Below are 24,725 nucleotides of genomic sequence, written 5' to 3'. Positions count from 1 at the left end.
TTTGAACCTATGGGTTCATGATTTGAATGAAGCATGAAGACAGAAGGAAAGGCTCTGAGATAAAATGTAAGTTCCAGCATCTCTGGAAATATCTTCTTGGAAAGGAGCCCTGCAAAACTAGAAAAGTAAAATCAAAACATTAAAATCTTGGGTCTTGTTTACCAGTTAAAGACAAGATAAATAAAATCACAGTGCTCAGCTGGCTGGAGGTAGGAGTCCTAGCATATATTGCTTGCAGTGGCAAATAAAATTCTTTAACAGTCAGGGCTCTTTCCTCACTGCTGGGTAGGGTTACATCAGGAAACTGTTACAGATCACTAGTCATATTTCCACACATATCAGGCTGCCTAATAATAGACTCCATTTCCATTGCAAGAGTGTGCTACATATCACCTAATCACTTGCATTAATTCCAGCTGCATTTTTTCAGACCAACCACTAATTCAACATCAGTTTCATATTTAAAGAGCTCAGAATGTATTGTTGGCAGGAAGTGAGCTTTTAAAAGAAAAATCTGAAGGCATACGTGCCCTGATCATACCCAGGATATCCCCACAGTTTCTTTAAGATGTATAAAACATGGTATTACTTTTATATACCTGTGGTGAAATACGACTACAGCTGCCGTAAGAGCACATAAAATGGGTGCAAATCCAAATCAGATACCCAGGACTCAAATTTAGGACTGGAGTTGCATTTATGGCTATCCAGAATACTCAATATTCTTTCCACACACATTGAATAAGCAAACCAGGAAGAAAACCCACATGATAGTTACACTCAGCTGGCAAATGGAAGGGGGAAAAAAAAAGACTAACTGCATCTTTGTCATGTTTTAATACAAACAAACATAAGTGAATCCCAGAAAGTCAGCAAAAACTGTTTGAAGCCAAGCTGGATTTTCCTGCCTAGGACCAGAGGAGAGAACATTACTGCACGTAGGTCTGCCCCACTCAGATATTGCATCCCTCTTGCCTAATGAGATGTGCAAACACCGTAACTCTGTGCACAGCACTTCGACAACATAGGTTGCTCCTTACATGCCTGGCTTTTACCTTGAGAATTATTGAGCCAGAATCCCATCACACACTTGAAGCCCACAGCACTGCTGAGAACTACTGGGGCATTTGCAAGCTGTAACTCAGGGCTCAGAGCTTCCACCTCACCCGAGCCTTCCAACACGCTCCATAAAACATCAAATCTGCAGCGAGAAACCAAAGCGCACAGGACGTGCCACCCATGGAGAGATTTGTCACTGCTAGGCAGACACAGCCTTGGCATGAGAGCAGCTCTGTAAGCAAAAGCCATTGCACACAGGGCAGGGCAGGAGCAGCCGAGTCACCCTGCCTTTGCTGGAGCACCTGCCTGGCTCAGGAAAGGCTTCATCATCACACGGCGTTCCCCCAGCCATGCCAGCAAAACCCAACACGCACGCAGGGCTAGCCTGCAGCTAGAGAGATGAGGTTTCAAGGGCTCTCTCTCACTGACTTGTTTGGTGTTCAAGTGTTGCAACTCTTACCCCATCAGCTTTCTCTGAACCTCTTCTACTAGCCCTCCCCCATGCTTTTCCTTGCTCTCTATTACTGCCTTTTCTCCTTGCTATATCCATTCCAAAAGAGGACAGCAGAGATGACATTGCTGTCACAATTTCCCCTTTTTAATCAGGTCTACATTCTTAAAAGCCCTACAAGCCCTATTAAGCTTTCTGCAGCATCTTCAATCCACTGAACTGTGGTTGTGCAACAAGAGAGGCCCCTAGGACCACCAGAATTTGGGTGCCTTGCTTAGAAACACTCACCTGTGGGCTTCAGTGAGCATCTCTCCAACCTTGATAAAAAGATTATGAGCTTGCATAACCAAGTCAGCATTTTCTTTCACGGTTTCAACAATCACATTTATTCCTTGGTTTTAAAAGGTTTTGGTTCAACAGTTTTATAAACAGGTTTCACAAAATGTGCAGTATTTATAAACATGGTTCTTAGTCACAGTGGTAATAAGAATCTTTACTTTCATCATAATGTTCACTTCAGTTATGCAACACAAGGTTAATTGTTTCCCCTCTTCTCCCTCCCACAATTGGCATTTAATCATAAATTGGAGAAACTTTAAAAAGACAAAAAAAGTTAATCTAAGCATAAAGTTAAAAGCACCTTGCCACAATATTACATTTTAATAAGGCAAATTCTTGTTTTGTAAAGCCTAATTGTGCAACTTGGAGACCTATGGAAGGAGGCAGAAATGCCAGCCTTCTCCTATAAAGAACAGGCCTTCATTTTTGCTTCAAAGTGTCCACCCCTCCATACCAACCCCCCCTTAAAAAAAAGTACAGCTGATAATACAGCAGAACCTCCCCTTTACAGGGTGAAAGGGAATTACAGTAGACAAAGGCTGAAAACACGGTGCATAGTACACAAAATAAGACTGTTTTTAAAAATAACATTTAAAAAAAGAAATAGAAGAAGAAAAAGAAACTGAACAAGCAACAATGGAATTTTTCTAGTGGAAAGAGGATTTGTGGGCTTCATAAATAAGTGGAAAATTACTAAAATACTTTGCTATATAATATAAAAAGGCGAAAAGTGTTTTCCAGTTGTCACCTAAGCGTTAGATGCAACTTTGTAGGAGTAAGTATTTGGAGGCAGCTTGGAGCTCTGATTGGTGCAGGCATTCCAGCAGGGTAGTGCTGCCAACAGCAGGAGAAATCCCCCCAGCAGGACACAAAAGCCACTGAAGTAGAAAGCAGTGTTGTACTCCTGCGTCCAGTCGTAAAACCAGCCTGAGGGTGGGATAAGAGAGAAGCTCATCAGTGAAATGTAACACAGCACTGGTAACAGAGAGAAACAACAATTAAAAAACACCCAAAAAACCAAAATAAAATTAAATAGGCCAAACCTAAAATGCTGTTTGACCTCTGAGACTTGGAATGTGTTTTCCCTCAAAGACAAATTACAAACATAATCAGACAAACAGCTTTTATTTTTTGTTGCAGATTTTGATTTCATTTTTCCATTACTATTAGACATGCAAAAGCATTCTGTCTGGTTGTGACAAGCTCATGTTCATTTATATCTACTCTTTGCCCTTACCTACAATTGGTGGTCCGAGGCTGTTCCCAAGTCCAGCAAAGAACATCAATATCCCATAGGCATGAGTCAGTTTCTCAATCCCCACAGTCTTTGTTGTTACATATGGAAAAATTGACCAGTTCCCAGTCAGAAAACCCAAAATCCCAGAAAGCATCGCTAATGTAAGGTAACTTTTGGCGAATGGAATTGCAAACAAGGCCACTCCTGTCATTAATAAGGTAGTTACATAGAGATATAAAGTGTTAACCCACTTAAAATCTGCCAGTATTCCTAAAATAAGTTTGCCAACAGTCGTCATAATGCCAATAATGGAAATGAGGGGCATATAATAGTCATCTTCACTAATGTTTGCACTTCTTGCTACATCTTCCATGAGGAGAGAAGGAGGAAATCCACCAATATCAAAGAGCAAGATGGCAACAAAGAGAGCTGAAAATACTTTGTTCTTGAAAAGAACTATGGTCTCCTTCCAGTAGGTCAAATAGAGCTGCCACTTCCTCTTGGCGAGTTGCTTGCAGAAGTTTGTCTGTTCTACAACTTTCTTTTTGTAAGTGTCTTTCTCATTTACATTTATTGAGCTCAATGTGTTCTTATTCAAAATGCTATCCTGTTTGCAATCAGGCACATTGTTCACACATTTTTCATCAATAAAGCCCTTTTCAAGGATGCTAATGTTTTCTTCAACGGTCTTTTCCTTTTCATGGTAAACAAAATATTGATCTGGGACTTTGTCTACAAACATTTTCTCTGGTGGAGGAGATCTGGATGATTCCAAGGGTCTCATTAGGCTGCCACATGCTAATATATTTAGAGATAGGGCGCCAACTATTAGCAGACACCCATCCAGTCCGTACAGCTCAATAAGCTCTCTTTGCAGTGCTGCATATATAAAGAGTCCAACACTTGAGCCTATAAAAGAAAAATAATTTTGGTTTAAACTGAAGAACCAAGACCATTCTTCAACTCTAGCAAAATTTCACAATTCAGCAGCTATGAATACACTGCCACAGGAATGGTAATTCACTTGTGCTCCTCTCTCCCAAGTTTAAAGAACCAGTAAGTCACCCTCCCTCCTCAAGTTACAGTTTCTTTGTCAAGTAGCTGCAACAGAAAAAAAATCTCCCAAAATATCTGAACACTTTGTGACAAATAACACTAGCAGACACTTTATAAACAAGCAGGATCAATACCATATCTGATTTAAAAAACCAAAGAACTATTAAGCCATCCTTCTGCCCTGCACTCAGATACATGTATCCCTTCAGGTACCATTTTGAGTTAGCACAGTTAGAATTTCCCACTCCAACATTTTCTCCTTACTTCTCTTTGCTGCCACCTTCCTCCTCCCAGGCAGAAATGGACCAGGAGTTCACCAAGACCCCTGCTAGAAGCAGCCCTTGACTGCCTGGTGTTTAAGGGGCAGGGTTTGCCTGGTGGGAGTTTACTCCAAAGGCATTTCTGAAGCTCTACAGGACTAAACATGCATTTGAGAAATGTGGCCATTCAGAAGAAAACACTTAAAAGTGAGAAATTACTAGGAGCACAAGCATTTAATGCAATCCCAGTAATTTAAAAAAAAGGCTCTCAGTTGAAGTGAGCACATATCCATTTTAACTAGTGGGTGTCCTCTCACAAACACAGAACATTGGTTTTCAAGTCAATTTATATGAAAAGCTTTACAATTATTTGCTGAAGACTGTCTGGTGCTAAACAGAGGAAAAATCAATTACAAAATCCATGCTTGTTTTGCCTTCCAGGTACTAAAATTAACCAGAGCACAATAAGATCAGGCTTTAAGGCAACCTACCTGGAATCCAAAACAAAGCCACTGAAAATGATCCCAAGGAACATTTCTGCAGAAGCTCCTGTTCACTCAGCTTGTATGGATGAGGTATTAGTATCTCACACCACTGACTATACTGATCCTGTGTCTCCTCACTTACAGCTACTCGAGAAAAGAGGTCAGAGCAGACACCCCATGGCACACAGAAAGCAAGGCATGGCACAAGAGCCATTTGCAACCATTCCTACTCAGGCCACTAAGAACTGTAGAGGTACAGCTAATGTGAGGTAGCGGTGATGCAGCATTTGTATCCTGCATCTCCAATCTCTTTCTCATCTCTGATCCTGGGTTACAGCAAAGAGGAAAAAGAGGACTCTATGGAATGTTTCCCCTCATTATCCACGGCACGAAGCCCAAGCTACATGAGTCTGTTTTCAGTGAATATCCTTTCCTCATCTATATTGATGGCCCATAGAATAAACCTGCATATGTAGTTACTATTTTATCTGAAGACTCAGTTTTTCCCTTCATTGCTACTGATATTTTGATTTAAGAAAGTAGTAACTTTCTTAAGTTACTGAGAAAAACAATCTTCTGGTTTTTATTGCCAGGGTAAGGGTGGCTGTATTAGAGTTGACAGTCTGGAGAGAATGACAATTAAAAGTCCTACCTGTTGAAATCAGACCAAGTGCAAGTCCTCTGCGTTTGTCAAAATACTGGCATGTGATGGTAACTGTTGCAGTGTACAAAAGGCCACATCCAAGACCTGGATAAAAGAGGGAGATATAAAACATGCTACATCCTCTAGGAAATGAATGCCCCCTTGTTATCCCCCAGGTGATGCCATGGTGTGCCCTGGGTACTGAGGTACCTTTAACCCTGCTCAGCACTGTCCCACCTCCCTTCCCCTGGCCGTCCCTGCTGCTGAGCAGGGTGGAGCAGGCTGGCTTTGAGGAGCCCCCGGCTGAGTCCTGTGCTCTGTGGGAGGGCTACAGGGCTCTGAGCCCAGGGCTGGCCCTAGAGCTGGGCAGAGCTGCCTGCCTGTGGCACCATGCCCTGCTGGCCACGGAGGTGCCCAAGTGCCTGACACAGTTAATTTGATAAGCCACCCACGGCAGCACAGAGGGCAGGTCACCACCTGCCAGGAGAGAAGCGTTTTCATGCCTCCAGCACAGCATTTTATGTTCAATCCAGTTCTTCGGAGAACAGCATTGCTCCCTAATGATCCCTAATTTATCAAATTAGAATGAGTATGTGACAGAATTCCAGAAGAGATATTATTCCTTTAAGATTGGCATTTCATGCCAACAGAAGACTTGCTCTATTCCAGCCCTGAGGTAAAACCTCAGTTTCTTTATCTCTAACAATTGTGTCAACTGAGGACAAACTGTTTTCCAACCCTCATGAACATTTACATTGTTTTTATCTTTTACTACAGGGTAACAGCCTGCCCATGCAACATCCCTCTCGGCCCAAAAGTCAAGTATTCCTTGATAAATCAAGTCTCAGACTACCATTGCCTCTGTGAATCAGTTTCCCATTTCATATTCATAAAACAACACTCAAAATAATGAAGACTAAGTCTCAAAATGAAGGGAAGGTGTTTCTTACCAACAACTATCCCATATGAAACATATAGGAAGTATATGTTAGGTGCAAAACTGCTCATCATGAGGCCCCCAGCTACCATAAAGCCACTGAAGATAGCTACAGGTCTTGCTCCAAAAGACGATACACATATACTGCATACAGGACCTAGAGGGAAAAAACAGGAAAAACATTCCTAGTACACACCAGCACCAGCAAGAACTTCTAAAAAAATATCAACCTGTGGAAATGTTTCTTATTATAACTATTTACATGTATAATTATATTAGCTAACAATTCAGAGTACTCATTTTCACAGGGTTCTCTAAAGCAGTCAGTTACAAAAATATTCAAGGTCAGGCTTGCAAACTTTTTCTCAGGGAGAAACTGAACATCAAGGCCACTAAAGGGTCCTCGAGCTGGTAGGGAAAGAGCAAGTGAAACATTCCTTACACATAGGGAGATCCAAAACATACTGGACTGTAACACTGTTATCACAGAACTAAGGTGTACAGAAGTTCTGAAAAGAATCTTTATCTTGAAACACAAAACCAAGGCAGACCATCAGCCAGGCCTTAAGCAAGCAGGTATTTTTTGCCAGAGCACAAAAACTGTGTTTCAGAAACACAGTGTCTGTATTTATCTTGGTATGTGATGTATAAAACTGGAATGTAAAAGCAGTCACTCGGCATCATGGTCACAGTAAGAATGGAAGCTGGTGCTTACACAGAGGGAACAATCTGCTGGCATACCAAGCAAGGACAAACATCACTATTCCCTGATTTCTGAGGGAATTAAATACCCGCTAGTCAGGTGTCCTACCAAAGAACCCTTTACTAGCTATCTCTGCTCCTCCTCTAAAACTACAGAAAATAAAAGTCACTTACTGGGAGCAGCCATAACAACATTCAAGTTCACTCCCCAATATTTCTCAGTTCTTAGCTCTCTTAGCTCTTCAAAACAAGAACAAAGTGAGGCAGAATTCACACCCTGCCTCTATTCAGCCAGTTCTCTCCTCACAGAAATTGTAGAATAAGCACTTATTCTCAGTTGTGTGACCTGGAATACACCTTTTAGTCTTAAGTAGCATGCAAGCTTGGTGCCCTGCATAAATAATCAACCAGCCAGGGACTTGGCTTGCAAAGACAACTTATCTGAAACCCCTGCAGTCCCAAACCTTCATACATAAACTTAGATGTTAGCCTCATTTCTAAACTCAGCAACTTTGAGATTAGAAGTTAGATGTACAGATGAATAGATGAACGCCATTATTTAATACAAACAAACAAAACCACCTTACAACATCTGCATCTCATTTGAAGTGATACACATACACGCCACGGTCGATTCAATCTGCACAAGCAGTAATTTTGGAGTCTGCCATTTGTCAAGGTTAGTGCTGCCTGACTCACGTAACAGATTCCCAGCAGATGGGAGGTGAGGCCAGAAAGGTGATATGAGGTAAACAGTTGGAGCCCGGGGATGGTGCTTGCCTAGGTTTGTAGACAGGAGAGAGCAGCTGAGAATGCAGGCAAGGTTTTCCTGTGGTTGCCAGCCATGGGACAAGCAGTTCAGGCAGGCAGGAGCAGAGATTGGTCAGCAGGTGAAATGATCCTCAAAGACAAGGCAGGCCAGAACTTTTGCCCTACGTTAGCGCTGTCTGCCCAGGGAACATAAAGGGGGGTGAGTCTGAGCTGGGGCTTATCCAGGCAAAGAGTCAGAGGTACAGAGGAATCAAGAAAATATTCCAGGAAAGAAAGGTTTAATTGGATTTTGGAAGCAATGAAAAAGGAAGATCTAAGCCCTTGCTGCTTCTCAAGAGTCAGCACTGTGGGAATGAAAGCTGGCCAGCATAACCTGGGCAGAGTAACATGCTGAGAACAAAGGCTAAGAACATTGCTGATTCTTAGAATTAATTACTAGAACTGGCAAATTAAGATTGGTATGTTTCCTAAAACCAAAGGATTTAAAAATAAACAAAGGATTGACTCTGTATTGTATAAAAAATTCTTCTACACTAAAAGAAAAGAAGGTAGTGTTAACATAATACAATTAAGCAGAGGAATTTGCACTCATTCTATTCTTTATTTCTGACCTTCTGCCTTGCTAAAACAAACAGCATTTCCCTTCCACTTGCTCTCTATATTTTGACACAGCTACTTTCAGAAGGTGTCTGTCCAGTCTGTGGTGGTGGTGCCAGTGCAGACATCACTGACCCCTACCAGAGCATGCCAGGTGAAACTGGACCCTCTGACCCCAAGCCAGAAGAAGAGAGACACAGACCTGAAGGATGTGGCTTCATAACCTGACAAGGACATCTCCACTGGAACATGATGAAAAGCATCCTTGACAAGGCCCAAGGAGATGCTCTTCCAGTCTCTCTGCTTACAAAATCTAATCCCAAAGGAGAACAAAGAGTACAAAAAGATCTTTTTGCTCTAACATGGAAAACAACCTGCACAAAACTGAAGAACCTGCTCCAGAGAGTTCAGTATTAATCTGCCATCTCGCACAGCAAGATATCTGGCAACTCAGTAACGGCCCTGTTTATAAGAAGGAGCACCAGTGTAAACATTAAAATAATTATTTTAGGTCTCTGAGTTGAGCAGAAAAACAGCTCCATCTTCCCAAACACACAAGGCATGACTTTCACACTCATCACACTGCTAGAAAATGAGTCACAAAAGAAAATCCCCCGGATAGCCAGCACCTTTGTCCTTTCCTGCCTCCTTGCACTGCTTCCCCTTCTCTGTTTCCCACAGCATTGGCACTTTTTTTCCACCAAGCACAGCACCTTCAGTTATTACCACGGTATTTGCACAGGAGTTGACTGTACACAAACTTGTCATTCTTTACAAATATTTTAGGCACAATGGGTTCAAGGCAGTAAATTCTAGCAAAAATCCAACTTTCACAGAGTGGGGCTGAGACCTACCCTGTGGATTTTGCTCAAAGAGGGCATTCTGAGGAATGCAGGAGTCTGCACAGCCACATAGGAAACAGATCTTCAGGCAGCATAAGGGTTTTCATTAGCTGACTCTCACCATAATATGAACAACATAAAAAAATCCCAGTGGCAATCCTCAATAGTAAGCATGAAAAATAGCTTTCAAGCCAGCATTTTGTTCAGTTTGCCAGCAGCTCCAGGGGTTAGCACTGGAACTAGTACAATATTTTATGACATTGATAAATATTTACCTCTTTTACAAATAAAATCCCTAGGGCTTTTTCCTTTCCAAATGATGTATCTTAAAACTAAACCAAACTCAATCAAAAAGAGATAGCAGCACAGTTTACTGGAATGACAGCTAACTCTAGGAAGAAAGACTCAGCACAGGAACAGACACTGCTCTTCTGCACACGACCTGTCACAGCTCGCAGTCACCAACACAATTATCAGGGGAGCAGTCAACAAGATCCTCAGACAAAATGGGAAGCAGAAGGAAGATTGGTTTTCATAGGAGATCTTCATACAGAGGGACCAAAGAGGAAGAACACCTAGGAGGGATAATTTGTACATTTTTATTTTTATTAAAATTATTTTGAATTAAACACTTGTTTTGTTTTATGGACATCAAGAACTAGCACTTTCTTCCTCAATATTTTCATATAAAGTAAAAAAAAAAAAAACCCTGAAAAACAACACTCCTTCCCTCCTCTCACGAATCTCAAGGGTCCTCCTTTCTTCACCTCATACACAAAACCTCTTGCTAAACAAAATGTATTGGACGACTGAGTTCTTTTTCTTATCATCTGCATTAATCTGACCCACCCTACCTGGGCATCTGTCCGAGCCTGCTGAAACTGTAGAGTAGAAAAAATGGTCATGGACTGCATGTAAAATCCACTGGACAGAATACAAGAATATGTTTTGTGTATTAAGCACATTTCTAAAACCTGGTTATAATAAGTATCATATTCTCCAAATGCCTGTACTTTGGATATGAATATAGATCAGAAAAAAAGCTTTTCACACTGGGCAGCAACCCAGTCCCAACTGATTGGAAAGACAGTTCCCTTCCAAAAAAAGTTGTTATATGAACTGAGCTTCTTTTCAGAGGATTCTTGGGGACAACCTTCTCCCCTATGCACAAGCTATTTACAGTGTCCAGACTTTATGGTGGGGGCTATGGCTGTGCAAGGTTTGTGTTCAAAAATATGTAGATGCTGCAAAAGCAGTTATAGAGCAGTAAAATTGTTGCTTGAAAACATAAAATTAAGCTTTTTACACATCTAGCACAGCATGCCTCAGATCAGCAGAAACATCTCATCAAATTACAAGGCGTGCCTTTCAAGAGAGAATTCTCCCTTTGCTCTCCCTCCATTAGTGAAAGGAAGTAGGACTGGAGACATTGCTGGTGTCTCCTTCTCCTCCTATGCCAAGGACTGTGAAGTCAACTCTTACTCTAAACAGCTGTGGTGCCAATTACAGGGGCCAAGGTCTTTGTTTTGCTTTTAACAAGTGGAACATGGATTAAATTTGATTTCAGGCTCCAAATGGATGCAAAATTAAGAACATTTGGTGCAGAAGAAACACATGATGTACAAGAGTATATATAAATATCCTCCTCTGGCCTGTTTTAGTAAGGGAAACCTACTAGGCTTTTTCAATTTCTTCCTGTTGAACAAGCCCTGGAGCCATGTGCCCCATCTGTCACAGCCTGACCAATGTCATAACACCTAATTCTGCCGGGCAGCTCTCACCTCTGCCTTCCACAACAACACTGATGCTTGTCTGTTACTCTTCTAGGCACATTTCTTGAGCTGCTTTGTAAGGTTTCATCACAGAAAGTCACAACCCAAGCCATCCTGTGAGGAGGAGCTCAGCCAGATCCCTGCCCCATTCCCCTCTCCAGCTCGGGCTGGACACTGGCCTCAGCAACACCGTCTGTGCTGTGAGCAAAAGGACAGAAATCGAACACCAGGTACCCAGGAAATGGATCCAAATAAACAAGGTGATGTACTGGGTTTCTATGTCTCCAGTCTAAGTTTAGCTCCCACATAAGTCAGAAGTAAACATTTTAGAAAGGATACCAATGCAGCAAACATAAAAGTGCTCACAAGCATCAGCTGCTTAAAAAGAAATTTCAGATTACACAAACAAGAGGAAGAGGAGAAGACAGAACATTTTTCTATGCCAGATGCTATATGCTTCTTGGGTTTGGTGAAATTGCAATACTAATATGGTAGAGTCACTGGTCCTACCTTTCTCTGTTACAGAAGCTGGAGAATGTGATTGCCAGTGCTATCAATGAGAAAAGTCTTCCTAAGAAAATAGACTCTGATTTATTTCCTGGCTGTAGCTGCTAATATACCATAATTGTCATTCCTTTTCCAGTCTGGCTTCAGAAAGGTGATGTTAAATTGAAGAAAGCTCACAGAAGACTCTTAATGGCTCTGCAGTAGAGCCTTAACTAAAAGTGTGGGAGTCTTGGCAAAAAGACTGTATCAAGTTACAGGTTTTAAAGAAAATTTAGAAGTAATTTGATTACATTCTCTAGACATCCATCACACTAATCAAGGGGTACTTCAAAATATACCACTTAAAGATAACATTATTCATCAGCTGAAAACTAAAACTAAACAACTTGTATCATAAGATTGCATACTTTTAAGGAGGAAATTTAGAAGTTTTGTCATTACGGTCAGATCCCAGCTTGACAAACAGTAGGATCTTTCATTTTAGGTAAAGCTGGGAACATAGACTTTGTTTTCAGACAACTCTGATAACATCAGTGTAATTAAAGGACCCTCCCTGTACTTTCTTTTGAAGGCATATGAGATAGGAATGATTATTAAGCTTCTGAATGCCAAACTGAAAGAATAAAATCACATGGACAGACAGGATTCCTCCTAACCTGTCAAACCTTCATTTAATCATTCCATACCAAAATCAGTCCTTTGATTTGTATTACTCATAATTGATTTTTATTATTCATCATTATTATAGCTGCTGTCATGGTTTAACCTCAGCCACAACCAAGCCCATGCAGTCATGACCTCACTCTCCCACCAGAAGGAACAGGGAGACTCAGAAGGGTAAAAGCTGGAAAACTCCTGGGCTGACATAAAGGCAGTTTAGTAGGGCAAGCAAAGCACACTTTAAATGCAGGCAAAGCAAACCAAGGAATTCATTCACTGCTTCCCATGGCAGGGCAAGTTCAGCCATCTCCAGGACAGCAGTCACATGTGACGGTGACTCAGGAAGACAAATGCCATCTCTCAGAAGATCCCCTCTTTCCTCCTTCTCCCCCCAGTTTACATACTGAGCATGATGTCACATGGCATGGAACATCCCTTTGGTCAGATGGGGGCTCCTGTCCTGGATGTATCTCCTCCTGACCTCCTGTGCATCCCCCGTCTCCTCACCAGCCTGGCAGCAGGAGCAGCAGGAAAGACCTTGGCTCTGTTAGCCCTGCTTGCCAGTATGAAAAACATCTCTATACTATCAACCCTGTATTCAGCACATATCCAAAACATAGCCACTGAGAAGAAAATGAATTCTACTCCAGCCAAAACCCAGCCAGCTACAAAGCACACTGCTGAGAATTGCTCACAGAGCAAGTCAGAGGGCACTAACATCTGGAAAGTAGCACGATGTTGACATAAGGGAAATGGGACTGAGGCTCTTAACCGAGCCAGAGGCTTCTGGTCTCCTAAAAGGGTGTTCTCTTGAAATTTCCTTTTGCCTAACTTTTCCCTCAGTAATTATCTTCATTATTTTCCTCCCACTTCACTCTCACTCAAGTATTTTGAGGTCTTGATGAATAGCAGGAGTTAATACCCATAACACCGGAAAATGAAAAAAGGATGATGGAAGAGCAAGCGACAGTCCTTTATCCAATAACACCCTGAGACTGAATAGTCTTTTTGTGCTTAGCGATCTACCTGCCTTTGCCCCTTTCTCTTCTGCCTGGTGGTAAAAAACCCTAACACAGGAGTGACACCAGTATTTGATCAGTTCCAGGGCCATACAAAGCAGTGTTCTTTATTCAGGTCTGTATTGCTATTGGAACATCCACTTTCTTTTGAGGAGAGTTTCCTCAGGATCCTGAGCTGCATTTTGTCCTTTAAACCACATTATTGATTTTGCCTGTAGCAGCTGCCCTGCTCACAAGAATTTTTTTCCAGATCCAGCAAATAGATAATAGTTCCCAAGGTGAATCTTTGAAAAACAGAAGCTAGTGATATGATCCAGTAAATACTCAAGCCTGATATTAAAACAACAACCTAGGAAATTTCAAGGTGGGGTTTTATTTCCCTAAAATTCTGCTGTTACTCTCCAAGTGACAATGCTTTGCTACAGAAAAGCTTCCATCAAAGATGTTTTATTTAATGCTACTGTTCCCCATAACTTTCCAGCCTTCAAAGGGAGTTTTTTCTCAAACAAAGAATACAAAGGAGCCCTCACCCACCCTCACTGGTAGGTTTACTGCCAGAGCTGAAAAATTAGTAATTCGTTTATTGACTTTTTTCCATAAAGCACTTGAACCATTTCAGACTAACAGCTTGCTCTGATTTTAAGACAATAATGTAAATGTTAGACTTAAAGTCTCATTAGTCTCATTAAAAAAATTGTATCAACAAAATTACTGCTCAGCTTCACAGAGTGTAGCTTTTCTATTTATTCAAATACAATCATTTTGAATTTTCTAAAGGGGATATTTTTCTTGCTTTTATCATTATATTCCTCTGGCTTATGCATAAATTAACTATAAAGGAAACTATAAATGTAATATAAACCTAAACCAAAAAAATGCAGCACCCTCATTTACAGCTATCTTTGATACAATTCCAAGAGAACACACACAGATAAAAGTATCAATTGGAAACATTTCAATTTAAGACAGATACTGCTTCTGCACTCACTGGCAAGTAATCCAATTCCATTGGCTAGTGATCCAACCCAAGCAGTCTTGCCTTTCCCTTCTCCAAAGGCATCCAGCCACTCGAGGTACAGGACTCCCACCGCCAGCGGTGATCCATAGCACAAGAACTGCGTGAAGAAGGAAACCACAACGATCACCCAGCCCCAGCCTCCGTCTGGTGGCTTCCGAAACACCATCCTGGCAGCTGGGTGCAGAGGCAGGGCAGCACCTGTGCAGACAAAACCCAAGGAGAGCAGTGTTAGAAACGTGCCTGACCAAGGGCTGTGAGCACAAGGGAGCTGTGCAGAGATGTCAGGCTCAGCCAGGGGCTGGGTTCAGCCATCCTGCAGGAACAGCTGCAGCACGCAGGCAGTGGGAGTTGGAACTGCCACACTGCACCTCTGCTGGATAACAGCAGCACCTAAAGCATCATGAGTTGTACATACACCAGCACTGCATGACAGAAAAGAATTTCATTTGCTGAGTGCTAAGCAGGCTTAGTGAAAATTTCAGGCAATAATATCTGCCATGGTTCAGTAACCATGGTCACCTGCTGTTTAAGCCATGATTATCAAAAAAGGAACAAAAAATCTACACTCAGTTCCAATCTCAGCACAGTATTTTTCCATGTACTAAGGTGTTTGCCACCAGACAGTGCACTCTGAAAGGGGCAGATCAAGAGGAAGACTGACATTTTGGCAGTAGGAACAGTTAAATACTCTGCTCTGTCAACAAAGTGATGTGTAGAGAGCTGCATCCAAAAATCACTTTGAATATATTAGTGAAGTGAGCTCTAAGACTGTGTACAGGTGTGGCTCATACGCCAAGACGTGACAGCAGCAAACATGCATACAAAAATCTGCTATAACCTGTTAGAGTGTCTGTCCTCTGTGCAGTTGGCACACATCAGCCTTCCCCAAACTGGCAATCACTGCTTGGACTCCAGAAGTACCACCTTGCTCCTGGGCATGGCTCAACCCATCATCTGTGTATCTACGGCTTTAAATAACCCACCACCCTCACATCTTCTCAAGACTAGTGTGTGAATGTAGGGATCAGTACTTCTAAAATCTGGCAGATTTAGAGGTTTTCCAGGCCACATTGCTCTGGAGTCTCCCTGTGCACACAGCCAGCCTGCCCTCCCTCTCTACAGGGAGCAATCTGCCCAAGTGATGAATACAAAACACATGCTCTTCTCCTGGCTCTACCACTAACCAGACATATGATTCTCAATAGCTTTATTTCCTTCACCCTGGAAGATAGAAAGAAGTAAGATCTTATCCTGTTTTCTTCATGAAATATTCTCAAGGACCATCTCCACACTGCAGCTTAAGCTTTAAGACTGCTGCCGTAACAGCTCTGCTCTGGGAGACTCCCAAGAGGCAAAGCAGAAAAATAAATGCACTGCACTGCCTTTTTGACTTAGGAACCCAGAGGAAATGGAAGAAAAAAATTACTGCTGTATGAAAGCAGTGGGGAAAACAAGCAGACAATAAGAGAATTCCCATTTGAGATCCTCACACCCTTTTCTTGGGCAATTTTTAAGAATTTGCATGGAAAACTTAACCAAAACACCATAGTATAAAATTTTGAGGAATTGTATAGAGACATGAAAAAGTCCAGTTCCAGTTTACAAATGCACTTAAATGTTACTTTGAGGGTAGATACTCACAAATGATGGCAAAAATCTGTCAGCTTCCTATAAATGTACCTTCATGTGACAACCACCTGCAGAAAAAGAACAAAGCAAGTTTTCAGCCAACATATCACTGCAACAGTTAACACAACTCTGAAAAAATGGTGGCTTCACATGAAATTTCTTCTTTTTAAAATCTTCTCAGAGGAACTTCAGAAGCAAACAAGTTATCTCAGAGGAGAAGTACGGATCTCCTGCAATTAATTAACATCTGACAGCAGCCTTGAGCCCTCAAATAACAAAAATATCACCTACTAGTGTAAAATACATTCTGACATCTTGAGTCATTTGGGAGTGATTTACAATTTTATTATACTGACTGTCCTTGAAGATACAACATTCCCAGTTGCAAATGTTACAAACTTATTTGTTTCAGCTAATAAATGTAAGCTCTGACTCACTCCGATGCCCCTGGTGAGTGTCCCTTGATCCTGTGAGATGCAAGGGTGGCAGCTGGGATAGCCAGAAGTCATAGGCACTTTCCTATAACAATACCCTTTACACAAAAAGGGATCCATGTAATTCTGCATGAAATATTCGAGTTATTTGAATGCAGTCCCCAAGAGCTGACCTATGCATCTGTCCATGAATTAAGTAATTTTCACTTGGCTTGTTTTGTCCCTGCCTAGAGGAAAAAATAGCGGAAATAAGAAACAGCTTTAAAAGCAGACAATGAGACAAAGCAAGGAAGTTTTCAGAAAAACTCTGCAATAATGGAGGTGGACAGTGAATAGCCCCAATTCATATTTGTTTAAAAATAAACTTTAGAAAACAAATGCATTTTAGCTGTTACATTGATTTCCATTATATTGGTGCCTTAAAATTTAGCACAAAGACAACTCTTGAGTTCAGTTCTGCTATTCTAAACATTTCATATGAAGGAAGCAAGGACTGGGCAAGAGAGGAAAAAGGTTTTTGTAGTCTTAGGTAACATAGTGTCTTCTAATAGAAAGACTAAAAACCTCTGGATTAGTTTGTCACCTATTGCAATGCTGCAGAGTATAATATAATTAAATTTAACCAACTGTACCCAATATACAGCAGTAGAAGTGCTGACAATCCCTATTTTGCATCACAGATCTCTTTTACATCTTTTAGCTAAATAACAAAACTTTAGGTATCAGCCATCTCTATTCTCTGAATGTTCCAAGCCATTTACAGTCCACTACTGTCAAGCAAAAAGTAAAAACTATCATATTTTCCCTCCCAGAAATTATCCTCTGAGGTATAACAGGTCTACAAAATCCCAGGGTCGGGTTTTAATGACCTGGCTTTCCCTTCACTTCTCCTCCCTTTTCTTCCCCTCCTGTTTTTGCTGGTTATTCCTTCACCTCACACTGCTATGTGCCTGATACCTAAACTGAGGTATTTTCTAACTCCCCTGAAGGCTCAAGGCCACAGAGAGCAGGGAGCTGCCAGGCCTGCATGAGGAGCCTGTTCCTCAGAACCCTCTGCTATGATAGTTAAAGATGTCCTGCACAACCAAGCCACTGCTGGGACCATGGATATCAACTTTCTATTGGCACATTATTTAGTGCTTCTCCAAAATGGTCAGGCTGTACTGTAATAGCTTGGTAGCAGGGAAAAGAACTGACAGTGAGAATTAAACCTTCATTTGCATGGACATCAAATCTGTGCACCGACTTTGGGAGGGATCCAAGGTACCTTTCACTATTTTCTGTCTGTGTAGAAGGAAGACACAAACTGTAAAGATAAACATGGGCACCAACAATGAAGAAGCAGAAGCCCACACAGAAGGGAGTGAGGGGAGTCAATAGTTGTGGGTTTTTTTCTCAGAACCAACAAGGAAGACTTGCGTGATCCTGGTAACAGATAAATAACTGTTTAAGATTCAAGATTCAGGTGGGAACAGTTTCACAAACCTTTCTGTGGATACTGTTTCAGATTCCCAGAAACCAAATTAAATTAAAAATACTGAAAAAGAGACACGAATCATAAAGAATTGAATAGTAACTTGAAATTTGGTGAGAAAAAGCTTTTCAGTGAGTTGTACTCACTGCGAATAAGAATCAGAGGAAGAGAGCTGCTTGATGAAAGCCTTTACCAACCACAACAAAAAGAAACTCTAGAGAACAAACTGAACAACAGTTTCAGTGTGGAAAGAGAGAAGTGTCTGGCTGCAACTATTTGCTTTGCTCTGAGCACCATTATCACAACACTGAACTCCCTTCCTATAAATCTTAGAATTTGGCTTAAAGATGACAGATGGGCACAAAAAAAGAACATGAGCACCAGTGAAACATTAGCCCTCAGCACAGCAACTTGTATTAATCTGTGGCAAAGGGAATCTTGAGAAAGACAGTAGCAATGTGATTGTTTCCAGTTTGTTCTTTGCGCAGCCAGAGCCCGGGTAAGTGTGCTGCTTTCTGCGAGCAGCACATGGCTGCAGAGAGAGCTGATGTCAGCAGACACACTGCGTGATTAACACTGGGCTCGTCAAGTTTTGCAAGGCTCTGCTACAAATCAAGACGTTACCAGCCACAAAAGTAACATCCCTCATTTTAAGCTGAATCAGACTTCTTGTAAATTTCTGTTTATTTTTCAGGCGAGTTCTTGCAATTATCATCTGAAATTTCTGCTACCCTTAGCTTGCAAGTAACACCTAGAGCATGAGATTGGTGCATTATAGGTGCTTTTAACATGCTCATCATTTCCAAACACCTGCACATGTACTGATGCAACAGCATGAGCATTGTATTAAATTCACTGCAAGATGCATCAGTACTTCCACGACATCTGACTTTAACTGGTGTTCTAAGTACAGTAGCTTCCTCTGTGACACTGAACACATGTATTTATTTCCCTTCTCATTATTCAGGTCTGCCTATTTCTCACATTTCTCCTCTTACCCTTCTGTCAGTCAAATAAGAGAGTTGTCAATATCAACGTTTCCTCCTATTTCTCACGGATGACAGAAGTGTGAAATTTAAAATAAAACATAACACCAGAACAAAACTTACCAACAACAAAATAATGTTTTTCTATTGTGCAAAATTAGTTTACATTAAGAAGCATCAGTGGGGCAGCACATAAACCAGTCAGCTTTCTACAAATCTGTCAGCTCAGCAGAACCAGTCCTACCTGTTTCCAGAGCCTCACTGCTCCGGAGCAGATGGAAACCCCCAAGAAAGCACAACTTTAGTGCCTGTCGGACACTAGCAGGCATCCATGCGGGCAGATGTGAGCCGGCGCTGCTAGACACCACCAGCCAACATGATTTACCAGAAATCTCCTCTGCAAAACGAGAGCACGACGTGCGCCGCCTTAGGCATTACAACCTGCGAGGGCTCCTTTCAGCATGTGTTCCCTCGGTCCATCCGCGCCCCTTGGCCAGGGTCTCCGTGGGGATGGATGGCCTCTTATAGCCCCCTGCTCGCCTCGCCTCTTCCCACGCCCTCGGGGGCCAGCCCACAGCCCCGCGTTACACATTGACGCCTTCCAGCTGCAGGCCGGTTCGGACGGGAAGCGCTCATCCGCGCAGTGACGCGCACCAGGAGGTGACTGAAGGTCGCCCCGGCCGTGCCGACGGCACACACGGCCGAGCCACACTGCCCGCTCCGGGGCAGCCGCGGCCGCCGAGGTGCCACGGGGCGCCCGCAATGGGTACACACGGAGGTCGGTGTGCTCCCGAAGTGGGCACGAACCGATGGCGACGGACACCCGCTGCCATGTGCCCGCGGCAGGTGCTGATGTCGCACACCGCCCAGTGCCCACCAGACGCCAACAGGGCGCACCAGGAGGCACCACAGCCAACACTGAGGGGTGGTCGTCGATGGGCACGGCAAGGGATGCGCTCGCCCCAGGCCGGCAGCACGATCCGCTCCTGCTCCTTTTCCTGAAGCGGCTCCCAGGAGACTGCGCAGAGCCGCCCCGGGCCCCCGGCCTGGCCCTGCCATCCCCCGCCCCAGCCGCCGGGGCAGCTCCCGCCGCAGAGCGGGGCCGGGCCGGGCCGAACCGGGGGCAGCGACCCCTGCGGGGACTCCGGCCGTCCCCGCTCCCCACGCCCGCGCCCCCCGCCCGAAGCGCGGGTCCCGGCCCCGTTACCTGCGGGCGGGCGGCCCGTGGGGCGGGGGCCCGGAGCCGCCCCGGGGAGCCGGGGCAGCCCCGCATCGCGGCGCGGCGGGCGGGCCGCGGCCGGCACGAACCGGTTGTAACTCGGGCGGGGGAGGAGCTGCCAGGGGCCGCCGCCGCCTCCGCCCGCAGCCCCGGCGCGGGGGGGCCGCCCCGACCCCCCGCCCCTCCGGGCAGGCGGGGCCGCTCGGCTCGGACTCACCTCCGCCGCGGAACGCTGCCCTGCCCCGCTCCTGCTCCTGCCCCGCGGGCAGACCCCCGCCCCGCCGCCTCCCCCTGCCCGGCTCCTGCCGGGCACAGGCGGACACGCGTCCCTGGGCAAGGGTCGTCCCCAGCCCGGGGCCGGGCGGCCGCAGCGGAGCCGTGCGGGAGCCGCCCCCGAGCCCCGAGAGCGGCGGGGGAGCGGCGCTCACTGCGGTGTCCCTGCCCGCCGGATGCCCCTGCCCGTCCCCAGAGCAGCCCCTTATTCTCAGCGGGGCCCTGGCCCCGGGGCAGGGTGACCCACAGCGCCATCCCCCGCTCCTTGCCCTCGGCAGCCGCTCCCCTGGGCACTCCGCCGCGCCTCGGAACCCGCGCGGGTCGGCAGAGCGGCAGGACGGGGGACGGGCGCTGGCTCCCGCCACCAGCCATGCCAAAAAGCCGCAAACTTGCGCTGCAGACAGCGATGCAGGCAGCGCACATGCGGCACTGCAACCCAATCCTCCAGCTCGGAGGAGAGAGAACTCACTCGTGTATCAGCGCACCCACTGTCTTCAGAGGCCGCCTCATCACAGCCCTGGCCCGGATCCGTGTGCATGGCACGTCCAGCGCTGTCAGACAGGCGGCAGGGTAGTTGTCAAGTCGCGCAAGTTCAGCCACCTGCGATGTTCACCCTCTAGACTGCAAAGGCTGTCGCAGAAGCTGACAGAACACTCAGCAAGTATCAGCCCCTACCTCGGGCGTGTTCAGTGTCACAGCTCTGCTGCTACCTCTACCCAATTAGAGCTCATGTAAGCATATACTGCAGGTGGAAATATAAACATTCCCAGAGTTGAGTGAAATTTTGAGAGCTGAAATATTCCTAGACCTGAAATTCTGATGCAACCTCAGATGTTCACAGCCTCTGCAGTTCCGACAAGTATGGCATCATTCTCCTTTTCAGACTTGCAGTCCAGACTTACTCCTTCATGCAATATTTACAAAGGCTTGTGAACTTCAAATGTCTTTGAAAGTGTCTTGATCCACACCTCACAGTATTCAGGTAAATATCAAAATTAAAACTTTCTACTGGAAGGACTGACATAAAGAAGAAGAATGACATAAACTCAAGCCTCACTTCTAAGACATCTCAGCTGGTGTTGGGTTGTGCTGTTTATCTCATGTCGAAAAGGGCAGCCAACTCAAGGGGGGGGGGGGGGGGAGAAAGCAGAACAGGAACTCCAAGAGCTCTAGAAAACTGTTCCAGGGAGGAGAACTGAAATAAATGGCATTTAACCTAGAGAGAAGCAACAGGGGAAACATCATAGAACTTCAAGAACGGTAAGAGGTTACTCTGATGCAAAAGGAATGAACTGTTCTGCATATGCATTAGACAAGTAAAAGAGGTGAGTAGGCTTAAATTCCACCCCCAGCTAATTGCTATAGGTATTAGGAAAAGCTAGGCTAGCTTGTGCTTGCACAGATTTCTTTGGGAAACACAGCATTTTGGGAACACGTGCACTTGAGCGGCTGAAACAAATGACTGAAGACAGCTGCCCAGACAGTAAACAACACTGTTTACTTTGACTGCTTCTTGGGCTTCAGGACACAGGCTGAAATTGAAAGGGTAAGTGAAATCTTCCCATAGCCACACAAGAGATGGCTCAGAAACAACAATTCTAAATTAGCTGTCCAAGATGTGCTGTTTCTTGCACTTCAACACAAACCCTTTTTGCGAACAAGTGCATCTAAAGCTCCAACTCCCATTACAGTGTTTGATACAGAAGCTTAAAAAACAATCTTGTGGGCTAAAATTAAATACTTCACTCTAGCAAAATTGGTCATAAGCATCTGAAAAAAATTAGTGTATTCACAAGTTCACAAAGGTTTAGCTGTACAAGAATAGTTAAGGCACATGAGAAAGAGTTAAGGCACATCAGTGGCAGGAGTGCATTGACACACACTGGATCCTTATACAGAGGAAGCAAGCCCATTCAGATGTAAACCAAACCAAGTTCAGATCACAGACAGCTTTGGACCTGAACAAGAAACCGCACTTGAGAATAACTATGCACTCTAAGTGAATACGTATTGACCCTAATTGCTTTACTCTAACTTCTCTGGATGTCCTCCTGATGACAAGTCCCCTGTTCTAATTAAACCCATTCTTAATATGAACATGCCATTCAAGGGCAAACCATAATTCTGAGAGGCCAACCTTGCTGGCAAGAAACAGAACTGGGAAAACAAGCTACAGAAAACAAGGTTAGAGGAAACAGTTCCTCCTCCATGTCTCTTTTGTCCCTGGTTTCATAACAAGCAATGCAGCTCTGTTCAACTCCAGGTTTCTGCTCACTTGGCCTACAGTATTTTGGCATTTGCCATTTGGATTAGATTTCACATCACTGGTAATCTTGTCATTTCTTCCCTTCAGAAACCCTTTCTACATGACCTTCCAAGGCTCAGTGAATTGTAACAGTGCCATAACTGCACCGTTCACAACCACACTTTCATCCCACACATCACCAGAATTTTTAAATCCTCATTTAAAACAGAAAATTAAGTAAAACACTAAATAATTTCTGTAAGCCACTTTCCCCCTCAGCCTATGGGGTCTAAGAATCCAAAGGATAAAGGTACTTACGTAGCATGACCAGGGACGAGAGCAGCACCTAGTTAAATTTTACCTGATTTTTGGTACACCATGGTTGCCGGATGTGCTGTTCTGGGTCACTCGCAGCTGTACCAGTGAACAGATGATTGAGCAGTGTTCTCTACTTCACAGCCAGTGCACTAGCAGCAGCTCCTGAAGGTACAGAGAGGAAAATTAGAGGGCATTCAAACAACCATCTTGGAAGGGGTCCTCCCCAGCAAGGAATGTAGCTGGTGCTGAGCACCCTAAATCTGATCAAAAGGATTGTCACCCAGGGTGAAGAGGCAGCAGGTTTGGGGGGTTTTGGTTGGGGTTTTTTTGTTTGCTTGTTGGATTTTAAAGAAGGTCCAGATTCTGCAACAGAGGAAAATCGCAAAACATAACCTAATTCTAAATATTTGATCAACTGTTCTCCTTTAAACTGTGGTCCAGGCTGGAGAGCATCCTTTTGTATCTTTGCAGTCCTTACGCAATCAGCATGGGAGGACACAGTGGAGTGAAAGGTTAAGGCTAACATGTGCAAAGGCCATTGTAGGTGTTTTGTTAACTTGCTTGTGGAAAATGTCCATTAATGATTGAAGGGGGAACAAGGTGAGGAGAATAATCAGTAGTTTGACTGGAGTTTAATTTAAGCCAGCACATTAAATATTGATGAACTCACAGAGTCTAAAGGACACTCATTTGTCTCCAGCAGCCACAGAAGACAACACTTGTGAAGTTATAAATTAACCCTTCATGTGAGAGGTGAGAAGCATGAGGCTTGTCAAGTGCTATTCAACCAATTTAAGCAGGGCCACTGCACCTTCTCTCAGATGTGTGTGAAAGGGAAGAAGACTGTTTCCTCTGCAAAGAACAGAGATTTCCCAGGAGATGCCAATAAAGTAGCACAAAGCTCCCTGGTGCCATCACAGCTACCCTGACAGGGAATATTGCCTACTTTGTCTGGGAAGATGCTGATATAGCGGCAGAATTGTCCCTCCCACAGTCTGGCTGTCACTGATAACATTAAATCCAAGGTTTCTATACCACCATCCTCTGCACAGGTCCTCTAACATGGGTAAGGCCTGAAGTGTGTGCTCAGACTAACTGTGTCCCCAGTCTAACCAAGTCTGACAAACTGGTCAGCTGCACACAAGAGAGCTGGAAAGGAACTTTGTATAGGAGCATGTAGTGACAAGACAAGGGGGAATGACTTAAAATTGAAAGAGGGAGGTGTATAATAGATAATAGGGAAAAAGTCTTTACTGTGACGGTGGTGAGGCCCTGACACAGGTTGCCTTGGGAAGTTGTGGATGCCTTATCCCTGGAAGTGTTCAAGGCCAGGCTGAATGGAGCCCTGAAAAACCTGGTGTGGTGGAAGGTGTCCCTGCCCACAGCAGGGGAGCTGGAACTAGATGATCTACAAGGTTCCTTCCAATCCAAACCATCCTATGATTCAAATGCTGCTTTATAAATTAGTTTCCCATGTTAGTCTTCAAGTCTACATATGTGCAAAATAAACCTCACATGCAAACCTGCAAGGCTGGTAACAAAAGAAAAGCAGCAGTCGTCTAGCTTTAAAAAACTGTAGTCTATAATTTCTTCTTTTTTGTTTCTTCACTTTTACATGACTGAATGGGTGAAGGGCTTTTCAGGTTCTTACACTACCCATGTACATCACCTGTATGTCCTCATGAGGGTATTATCAAATGAGAGAAAATCTATTTAATCAAAGTAATTTTAGCTTGCTTATCACTTCAATGCTCTTGCTACACAACACAACCAACCAATGCAGCTGCAAGGA

General features: G+C 44.0%; 1 protein-coding gene across 2 annotated transcripts; it reads right to left on the bottom strand.

Moving 5' to 3' along the window:
- Positions 1 to 1,907: 1,907 nt before the first annotated feature.
- Positions 1,908 to 20,975, bottom strand: SLC16A9 (solute carrier family 16 member 9). Of its 2 annotated transcripts, none has more exons than XM_084210373.1 (7): positions 20,840 to 20,975; positions 15,997 to 16,052; positions 14,326 to 14,553; positions 6,481 to 6,624; positions 5,540 to 5,635; positions 3,087 to 3,995; positions 1,908 to 2,776 (listed from the first exon to the last, which is right to left on the bottom strand). In XM_084210373.1, the coding sequence occupies exons 3-7, from the start codon at positions 14,519 to 14,521 to the stop codon at positions 2,598 to 2,600; spliced, it is 1,524 nt and encodes a 507-aa protein (XP_084066499.1). In that variant the 5' UTR covers positions 14,522 to 14,553; positions 15,997 to 16,052; positions 20,840 to 20,975; the 3' UTR covers positions 1,908 to 2,597. The 2 variants fall into 2 exon arrangements, with proteins under 2 accessions (XP_084066499.1, XP_084066498.1); XM_084210372.1 differs by lacking the exon at positions 20,840 to 20,975 and adding an exon at positions 20,086 to 20,196.
- Positions 20,976 to 24,725: the final 3,750 nt, after the last annotated feature.

This window comes from Fringilla coelebs (genome assembly GCF_963513975.1).
Source record: "Fringilla coelebs genome assembly, chromosome: 8".
Classification (NCBI taxonomy): Eukaryota; Metazoa; Chordata; class Aves; order Passeriformes; family Fringillidae; genus Fringilla; species Fringilla coelebs.
The sequence above is the reverse complement of the archived record's forward strand: the minus strand, read 5'-3'. Positions and strand labels throughout refer to the sequence as shown.